This window comes from Mizuhopecten yessoensis, unplaced genomic scaffold, assembly GCF_002113885.1.
Source record: "Mizuhopecten yessoensis strain PY_sf001 unplaced genomic scaffold, ASM211388v2 scaffold4359, whole genome shotgun sequence".
NCBI lineage: Eukaryota > Metazoa > Mollusca > Bivalvia > Pectinida > Pectinidae > Mizuhopecten > Mizuhopecten yessoensis.
The window spans coordinates 1,036,939-1,047,901 of record NW_018405506.1 but is presented as its reverse complement, the minus strand read 5'-3'; the positions used below and the strand labels follow the sequence as shown (position 1 = coordinate 1,047,901).

At 33.8% G+C, this 10,963-nt stretch overlaps 1 protein-coding gene across 4 annotated transcripts in view; it reads right to left on the bottom strand.

Moving 5' to 3' along the window:
• Positions 1–1,993: 1,993 nt before the first annotated feature.
• LOC110448836 (UDP-xylose and UDP-N-acetylglucosamine transporter-like) overlaps positions 1,994–10,963 on the bottom strand; it is a 21,358-nt gene continuing 12,388 nt past the window's right edge. For all 4 annotated transcript variants that reach the window (XM_021495294.1, XM_021495298.1, XM_021495295.1 and 1 more), the window contains 5 exons: positions 7,468–7,528; positions 6,175–6,284; positions 4,890–4,965; positions 3,318–3,390; positions 1,994–2,788 (listed from right to left, as the gene is read on the bottom strand). In XM_021495294.1, the coding sequence (XP_021350969.1) occupies positions 2,539–2,788; positions 3,318–3,390; positions 4,890–4,965; positions 6,175–6,284; positions 7,468–7,528 (570 nt within the window). In that variant the 3' untranslated portion in view covers positions 1,994–2,538. The remainder of the gene's footprint in view (positions 2,789–3,317; positions 3,391–4,889; positions 4,966–6,174; positions 6,285–7,467; positions 7,529–10,963) is intronic.

The window sequence follows — 10,963 nt, the reverse complement described above, 5'->3', positions numbered from 1 at the left end:
AAACATTCACTTTCTTGGAAATCTTGCTTGGATTAGACCAACAAACAAAGTAGTTAATTAACAATAAACATATGAAAACAAATCTGTTTATTAGGCAAACAAAAGAATCAAAAGAAAAATCTGAAACAAAAATGAAAAGTGTATGCTTACACTGGTAAAAAATACATATCTTAGCAGTGAACTGGCCGATCACAGATTGACAGGTACGAACCTTACCCATGGAGTTGAAATTCGTCCATCCTTCAACCAAAGGATCAGTTATACTTTTTCTCTTATTTCCAAAGTTGAGAATTAAAAGTTATTATCTCTCATTCGTAAAAGAGAGCTGATTTGTTTAAAATAAGTCTTGCTATTATAAGTACCCTACCAGCTTTAACATAACAATTGATTTTAGAAAGTCAAACATCATTTACGAAAGTATATGTATAACAGTCAAAAGTATGGGGAACTTTAGTCAATATAAAGTTTAACTGGAGGATAACCAAAGCTGAAATACATTTGTAATGTATACTTAACAAGTGAATAAAACACATGCAATTTATAACTACAAAGTGTACAAGCTGCAGTCATAGCAAAATGTTATCATTTAAGTTTCAAAACTTCATAAAAAAATAACTTAAAAATAATGAAGGTTTCATATGAAGTAATGTCAAGATAGTTTAGTTACCTAGGTGCATAAAGAATTGAAGTAAAATGAATTAAATTAAATAAAATCCTCATTATAGGAATGAATAATCAGACGAAAGGCGTGCATAATACATGAACACCAAGTGTATATATGTGGAGTTGATACATTATTAACCAAAAACAATTTTAAAGGCTGTTTTGATGCAGAATTAGTTCAGTCTAAAACAAATCGCACACAGTATCATCATTTGATTGTCATTACATCACAACTAGACCTGAAACAAATACAAGTACCGAACACCAAGGGAGCGGGATGCAAGTCTACTTATAGAGTTAGATTTGATAATTTCAGGAGGGATGTGGAGGCCTCAGCAGCATCAGCTGAGCTTTCAACTGTGATCAGCTCAAACCCTCCTGACTCACTAATAAGGATTACAATATGAGATTGTAATTTTGATATGTATGAAAGTTTCATAGTTACTGGCATAAGAGTTAAGTAGTTGTTGACTCAGTGTTTTTAACTAAAAGAACCATACCTTCACTTGGAGAGGTTTCCTGCATATTGATAATGAAAAGAGATTAAAAATGTCACTTCAGCCAAACTATGACAGAAATAGCCTTTAGAGCATTTCACCTTATTAATATAGGTCCAAAGGTATTTGGAAAACAAGGAATATGACATGGACAGCTGACGAACAAATTTCTGGGATACAAACAGTGACTGACATGTATTGGTATTGCCCTTAAGTTGATGATCAACAGCTATTTATGTCTTTTTCTATGTATAATTATAGAAATGTTAGCCCCTTATAATGATCCAATTTGAGGATCATTGAATGACATGAACATTGTAAAAAAAAACATGAACAAATTACCATATCCAAGACTTTTCCACAGCTAAAATGATAATACAATGACATTAATAGATCAATTTTGTATAAATTTGTATCAAATATAACCTTTTTAGACATTATGGAATTATACCACATTGGTATATCACCAATTAAAAGAAACCTTTTGGATCCCCTTAGCTTACTTATTCTATAAGTCTTTAAGATGAAGGGAAATTAAAAGTTGTTAATATGCGCTGGATAGGGATAGGAGGTTGGGGAAAACACACCATTTATATACCATTGAATTCCTTTGACCCAGTGATGATTCATTACATATTAGCTCAAAATCTCCTCTTTCATAAAGAAGATTTAGGATTTATATGTTTCCTCTTTACTCTACCTGATTTGACACATTTCTTCAACAGGAATGCCCTATATTGATAAAATAAATTGATCCTGAAGTGTGTACATACTGAGTTACAAATATTTCTATCAAAATATTATATGAAAATGCCTGAAATTTCAATTTCAATGAGGTATTTTAAAAATCTTTGGGTGGAAAGTCATCATATATATATTATAAACAAATCTATATAAATATGACTTTGAAATAGAAGTACCGGCAGACTAACTCTCAACAAAGATATAATTATTCATAAACCATTCTTGCAGATATAACTTAGCAAAACATTTTGAGATAATTTTAGATGAATGTTAGAAAATCCTGAAAACATTTATGAACTTTAAATAAGATGTAATTTAAATATTGATTGTATTGATGCTAAATAAAGAACTACTGCATAATGTCAAATACCCGAGACCTGTCAGCTGATCAGACAATCAACCTCGAGATACGACTGTAACATCCCAAGGGTTAAAGGTTGAACTTAAATATAAATAGTTCACTGCTTTCAGCTGGCATTTATTAGGAATTACATGGACAAACTATGTAAGCAATAACATGCTTCTGGCTGTTTTTCTGTAATCCAGGTGGCATTTAAATTCCTTTCAAATGCAAACTAAAAGCAGTTTAATAATTCCAACTAGACAAAATAAAAAATCCTGAGATCGCTGAGCATTATTTCTTCTTGTCTTCCTCAGAGAGAGGCTGTCCTGCCAGGACGGCCGGCAGTGGGATGATCTCTGTGAACATGAGCGTTCCTACGAATACACACATGGACCCCATCCAGTGAGTCGGTGTGAACTCGTTCTCAAAGTACCATATAGAGAACATGAGGCTAACAAACTTGCGTAGTGTTACCACCAGTGTGACGGTCAAAGCTTTACACTCTGTTGTCAGGACAAATACTGACCGGATGCATACATATCTGTGTAGTTAAGGAACAATAATTTTACACATTACTTAGAATATCTGTATCTTCAAGCAATGTATACTGGTCAAGGCACAAATCATATATAAAAGTGTTCAAATTTCACCAACAGAACGTTATCAGGAGTGCTTAGTCTAGAAAATAGTGTTTCATGTTTGATAGACAGGTGCTTGAATTAGAGGAATAATATACAGAGGTATATAATGTTAACTCATTCACCCCTGAAGACACATTTGAACTCTTCTAACTCAATGGTTGGAATAGTTCATTATGAAATTAGTTAATAGACAGGTGCTTGAAGTAGACAGTCAATGTTATATGTTTCATATACATTAAGAACATATGATGAATGTACTGTGAAATCCACTTGATACAGGTTGTTAATCTTTGAGTCTGATACAATGACCTTTAATTACATAATCAAACTCATTAACAGTGTTATGTTAGAGTGACCAGATATTTGTGGTATGTATGCCATATCTGTATACATTTTAAATTTTGGAATTTGAGCTAGCGGAAAGGATACTGTGTTAAAACATTAGCAGCCAGGAAAAACCACATGCGGGGAACAGCAATACCCGACAACAGCTCCAAGGGTTCTGTGGAGACAAAGAGAGTCGATTTAGTGCTTTATGGTGAGTCACATGCGGGGAACAGCAATACCCGACAACAGCTCCAAGGGTTCTGTAGAAACAAAGAGAGTCGATTTAGTGCTTTATGGTGACATGCGGGGAACAGCAATACCAGACAACAGCTCCAAGGGCTCTGTGGAGACAAAGAGTCAATTTAGTGCTTTATGGTGACATGCGGGGAACAGCAATACCAGAAAACAGCTCCAAGGGTTCTGTGGAGACAAAGAGTCAATTTAGTGCTTTATATATGGTGACAGAAAGTGCTAAGTGAACTGATCTCAGTCAGAATGGGATAATAGAGGTAACACTTGTTTCAATATCTCAGTAAACCATGATAGGATCACAGAAAAAACTTGATATGTTTACACACAGGCTGATATAATACCCCAACTCCCACTGTAAAAACAAATCAGAAAATGGCCATAACTCTTTCAAAAATAGTTGAAATTAGAAATAAACATATACTTTAGGTACTGATCATGTGCATTAAGATTCATAAATATTGGTAGAAAAGGTTTGGACAAATTTTACATACTAGACTACCGTGCCTCCTGTGACATTGTAGTCTAATGTGAATGTAAAGTAAAAATGTTTCGTTTTTTTAGGAAACGTGTTATCAGTTTTTGTCATCATATGTTAGGTACAAAGAGGATATTTGGTAGCTTCCATTGAATACCATATATATTTCACAATAAGGTAGAATACTAATATATTTTGACAGGTGAAAATATCAGTACATTCTGCCATACAAGTGCAATATATATATATATGGTACTCAATGGGGAAGCCATTACAATTTCTATTTACTACAATTGTCAAAGGCAAAACAATAAAAAATTGTCAAATAATATAAGGACAGGAATTAGTAGCATAGTATTTGACACAAGGTCCTGACGTCGCATTTGACAACAAATTTGCACCATTTTGAATGGACTATTCAAAGCAATTCTACCATTTTCTGCCATTTTTTGAAGTATTTGCTTACAAACTTTTTATAAAATATGTAAGTGTGTTAATAACTGTGTGTATACATGTACAAAATCTGTAGATAACAACCTATTATATACTACTGTCACATCATCTGCATCTGAACACAAAATCTGTAGCTTTGAATGCAGTGAACAGAAAATTTCTACTCCAAAAACCTTGTAAGCACAACTCATCCTCAACTCATTCACCCCTGAAGACTCATTTGAACTCTTCCGATTCAAAGGTTGTAATAGTTCATTATGAAATCTCAGGGGTGAATGAGTGTAGGAAGGAATGGATTGGTGATTAGAGTATTATACCTCCTGCAAACAAAGTTGGAATACTTAGGTAAAATGAAGTAGGGGGTATATCATTGTGAGCTCGCTCAGTTTCTCCAGTTATACATTTATTGGACAACTGCCACTGTAATTTCTAATGCAAATATGCCAAATATCTTGTTAGCAAACCCTACCTACAATTCTATACTGGGGTCTCACCTGTTTGACTGAAGAGTGTGGCATGGTCTTGTATGTCATTCATCAGTAGCAGGAAACCTGGCAGGGGAAGAGCATGCTGAGTAAAGAAATAAAGTCAATTACCAAAACATGGTACAACAATTCCTCAGCCACTGTCGCCAAAAAACATCACAAACAAATCCTGGTTAGAAATTAATCTCTAATATTATGTGTTTTCTACAAAGCAGTGCATTCATAAAAGCATGAAATCATGAGAAATGTGTCTGTCAGAGACAGGTGCCCCACTCCCATACCTATTGTCAAAAGCACGTCACAAAGCTCAAGGTCACAAAAGAAGAGTGCAACATCTTCTACTCAATAAGATGCAAAAGCATTGAAGTTGTGTGACTCTAGCTGCAATATTTTGTCTATAATTATGGCCTGACTGATGGACAAACGGACCAGAACCCTGCAACACTTCATGATGGGGCATACAAACCAGCATCACTCTATTGTACTAAAGTATTTTATGACTCCTGCAGACATTCTAGTAAGTAATTGGTACAATATGATATTACAAACTAAGCAGTTTATTTAAAATTAACCTCAAAATTAATGTAATAATGTTAAAACTATGATATTATCCATAGCGATAATATCATAGTTTTAATTGTAACACTTGAGTTTTTATTGATTTCAAAATCAACAGAAACTTTCCTCAAAAGAGTTGATGCACTAACTCATCATGGTGTGAACATTTTTTTTTATGATACTAATTTGTTTTAAATTTCATTTTTTTATGGATTTTCTTCACACTTCAAAGTCATCACAAAACATTATACAAATATACAACATGCATAATACAATCACGCTCAGCATCTAGCTTATATAACATGAGTACATCAATTGTCATAATGTAATGATTGAATATCACATCAATATTGTAATAAATTGTATAGTCTAGGCATAAGACAATCACCATTAATACATAATTGTTTAATATATCATTTGTATTTTGTACAACTGTTGTGACATCATTAACCTGACTGAACAATTGTAGACACTGAGTTGGACACAAGTTAACAGTGAACACAAGTACCTGATGGACCGCCATAGAGTCCTAGCACACCAATGAATCAGTATGGTACTGATTTTGGTCAAGTGTTACATACCAAATTTAAGAAGATTACTACCCAAACTTATGGTGCATATTCACACTGAAAAGAATTAATACCAAGACCTGAGTAAAATACTTGCAATGAAAATCAATTCTTAGACCAATGAGACAAACTTCCATTAAATAAAAAGATTGTTAGTCTGTACTTACGTTGAAGAAGAGTGCCTCCCGAGGATGCTTGCCATACTTGGTATACACAGTCTCCTGGAAAAGGCCCATGCCAGCAGACAGGAACAGGGCAAGAGTCAGCAAGCAAAGTCCTACAAATACGTGAACTGATGTTAATAGACAAAAAAATCATAGGAACTAATGGATGCACTTCAAAACTTGCCTAACAATACAAGGAAATCTGACCAAGAGGAATGACAAGAGTTTGTGATGCTTGTTCACTTGTAGTTCCTTCCATGTTGCATTCACTTAAATTCTTTGAAACTTGTGCTCCCAACAAGAAAGAAAGACAAAATACAAATTCTTTAATATCAAACATGTATTCATCTTAAAGTATTAATCTGTTTTCAATTTATTTCAATCATTTAATATACATGTATTATAGTGTCAAGATGCATTAGGCATCAATCACATATTTAACAAGAGGCCCAATGGGCCTGTACCCGTCACCTGTCATTCAATTTCTATAAGTGACCTTCAAGTTTTGGTCAATGTCATTTAACGTTGTTAAACAATGTTATATATAGACTAATTCGGTCTTTGCGTATTGCAGAGTTATCTTCTCTTGTGAGCAGGTATTGATTGTTATGGCATTGGTTTGTGTGAGAAAATTACATTCTTTTCTCAAAAATTGATGACGTTACTCTCATAAATAAATGACGTAACAATCAATACCTGCTAACAAGAGCAGATAACTCTGCAATACTAAAAGACGGAATAGCATTACTCTACTCATTTTGGGTTCGCTGGATGACTTTATTACTTTAAAGTTTGTATGTTTTACATAGAACATTCAAAGTTGGTTGATCTAGGTCATCCATTTATATTCCACACTTCCTATATAACTTTATCAGGGGTCGAATAAACTGCTGGGCCTGGTGGCCCATGGCCAGTGGTTTTCCTGGCAGATCAGTAGGTTTTTTAACAAGCTATCCTGCCGGCTTTCTTTTAAGCCAAGAATGCACCAGAGATTCTAGATTTCAAAATTTCCCCTGGGGGTATCCCCCGGACCCTCCAGCATTGAGTGCCTTTGGTGCTGGCTCGGTCCTCCAAACCTTATTTCTGGACACGTGAATATCAAACAAGACCAGTGAATTTTTACTTCAACTGGACCTTTGGGCCAGTAACCCTTCTTTTAATTGCAAGCCTGCTTTACTCCATAGAGCTAAGTGCCAAATAGTGTGACCGTAGACCTCTAGGTAAGTCAGAAGTGAATTAAAGGGTTGAATAAATTTGAACATAATTTAAGTGATCGTGATATTGTTAGATACCTACCTGCTGTCCACATAGTGTAGCCGATCAAGTCTCCACCACCATTTTCCGATGGCATGGATTGCTGTCAAGTAGTAAAGGATATATCATCATATCAGAATGTGTTCTCTGTGATATTCTAAATAACAGATATTTTTTTCAGAAAAAAAGTTAATACATTTTAACATAATAAGAAATATTTATCAATAAATAAATTCAAAAGTAATAATTCTATCTGCTTAAGGATGAGTACATGTATATGTAGATCTATAAATGTTAACATACATTTAAGTTCTATATTTTTACACAGCACAAATGATTCTATAAAACTGATATAGTAAAGTAAATGTAAATGTGTCATTTTATTTCTATAAACGGCAAATTTCATTGGATACTTCAGTATTACTGGTTGTGATTTGACTCATATATAATGTAGCTTGTAGCTAGTATGTCTGGTAGAACTTTACATCATAGATATTACCAATAGGTAAAATGTCTTGATTACTATGTCTATCATAACTGTATCAACACAAATGTTTTAATACCATATAAAATGTCGATACATAAATTTGTGATAGATAACAATTCACTCTTTAAATGTTGATATATTAAAACACCTATGGTCTACATATCCCTGAGTTTTGGTGTATATACCCCCATCCCTGCAAGTGCAAATGGTCAAGTGTAACCTTTGACCCTTTAGTCTTGTTACCTTGGTGTAAATATAAACTAAATCTGTTCAAAGGTTCATGAGATACCTAAAATGCTTACTTTGAGACTTGTCAAGTTTGATCTTTTGACTCTTAATTAACTTGAAAAATGTCAACCAAAATATAATCAAGTGTAGAATCACAAAAATGATGTGTTCATGTTAAATAAATCTGTAAAATGTTTCTAAGTATCATGTACCTACACTTTTTATTTCAAAAGTGGTCAAGTACTGTACATCATGTGACCATTGATCTTTAACCTTGACCAATCATGACCACCAAAATGTAAGCAGGTGTATAACTCAATGTTACAATACTATTGTGCAAATATAAAACTACTTCTGTTGAAGTAGTTTGTGAGATATCTGTATGCGAGCTTTGTTCTATGGATGGAGAAACGGTGACAAAGCCACTACATCCCTTACCCATCTGCCCCACCCCATTCCCCTTGCCAAAGTTGGTAAAATAAACTGGTTAATACTTGACTGTGAAAATATTATGCTGTTAAAAGCAAAAGTCTGACAAATTATAATGTCATTAAAATGTTAAAAGATTCTTGTTTGGTTACATTGAAATTAAAGGCAAGGTAAAGGACTAGTGTGGTGCTAGGGGTCATTTTTGGCCTCATAAAAATTTAAAAAATTTCAACTTGAGTTTCTTTACCAATTTCATTTGAAATATCATATTGATTTATTGGTGTTATCTTTCCTGGTGCACGTGTAGATGTCCCACCATAGCAACACAGTTCCACTTGCCAAACTTTGGTGTTTTGGATAGTTAGCCTGCAAAAATGAAAGCCTCTGCATGCATCAACCAACAATTCCTTTCTACGAATGACCACTCGGGTATGACAATGTTTAAGCATACCAAATATTCTTTTGGATGATGCATGCTGAAGTTTTCAAAAAAATTGAAGAGAGTTTAGTTAAATTGTTTCAAAAACGGACAATTTTCGAAGTTAATAGCGCACAACAGACCAATTTAACACATTTTGTTTTTAATGAAAAATGGAGGTTGATTACTCTCTTTGTTATGCCAAATCCCCTATACCAGTTGTCAAATCATTTTTGAATTTCGTCTTTGCTTACTTCATTTATTCCAGATTAGCAATACATTGTATATAACAACTAATTGTAAATCCCTTATGTTTCAAGGACAGGTTCATGTGAACAGGATAGGATACTTGTTAATCAGTATATCTTATTATATGTATACTCAGTTGATGTGTAGGTAGCACAGTTGGTACCTGACAGATTAGTGAATTTGAATTATATCCCTTTTCCTATGTTGAGCAATATAATATTGCTGGGTAACTAATATTAATTTTGGTGTAATATTTTTCAAACAAGTCAATATGCAAAGGACCTATTTTATATCTAAATGCAAAATAAATTTAAATATCAGGACTACGTTTCTCCAAAAAAATTAAATTAACCCATCATTGCCTGATCTACAAAATTTAATATTATTATTGTCATCTAATGACCCACAGCTTTTGCAGGAAAAAAGCCTCTTTATTAAAGACATTTGAACTGAGGAAGGCAGGCTTGCAAAATGCATAAGTATGTAGATTTTGCTGTCCATTATATAGTATCAATGTTTGTTTGATGTTTGCAGCTCGATCCTTGTAAATTGGATGTAAAAATGCAATACAGTTGATTGATATATTTTCATTTGAAAGTGCAATCCATTTAGTGCAATATTATACCATGTTAATTATTTGTGTTTGAACTGTCATAAAGTGTGGTAGATATATCCATTTAGTATTACAATATACCATGAAATGTATCTTTTTCTGTTGGTTCTTTGTAACCCATGGCAACAAAGTTGTACACCATTACAATGTATCTCATTTATAAGTGGAAAATGACAGACTAAACTTAAATTGACCAATATCACAATGATCTCTGTGATTTTGGAGAAACAAAGCCATACAGTGGTATACTCATCCTTAAAAAAATGAATTACAAGTATTTATTCCAATATTTCATGAGATAGAACTAACTTTTATCTATATGTTCATGCAATATTGATTTCTTTATGAAATCTTCTGAAATACGCAACAGATATCACAACAAGAGGCCCATGGGCCTTAACGGTCACCTGATATATTTATACAGAGAGTTGATTTTGTTTTTAACATGAACAGAAATATTTTTCAAAGTGACAAAAAACAATAAAACCACCTTATTCAATATCTAGCATACAGATTTAAGACCAAATAGTATTGGAAACTAGCACCTCTGATTCTAAACAAGGAAATTGAAGAAATTTTAGCACACTGACTCCTTTGAGCCCTACACTACAGCCCTTGGGGGTAAGGCTGGCTCAAAATTTTCAAAGTATCAAACTGTCAACTCAAGGTTATAATTCCAATCAAGTTATTAACATGTACTATTCAAAGTATCATTTGCCATTATAAACCATATTAAATTTTGCCCCCCCCCCCCCCCCCCCCTTCCCCAGGGGGGAAACGGGAGACCCTAGGGTCATAAACCTTAAGACCCTTCCATCTATGAAGAGTATTTGATCCTATCATATCTGGGTCTTGAGAAGAAGATTTGAAATTTCAGTAAATTCGACCCTTTTTGGCCCCACCATGATCAGCCCCTGGGGGTCAGTCAGGGTTGATATGTGCTTATTATCAAACTGCTACCTAATACTGATACTGCTAACCCAAATTGAATAACTTCCAATGGAAATTAAACAAATGTTGGTCCAAAATGTGATTTCCCTATATAAACTATAGTAAAGTTTACCCCCTCCCCAGGGGGAAACATGAGACCCCAGGGTCAAGAAATTCACAAATT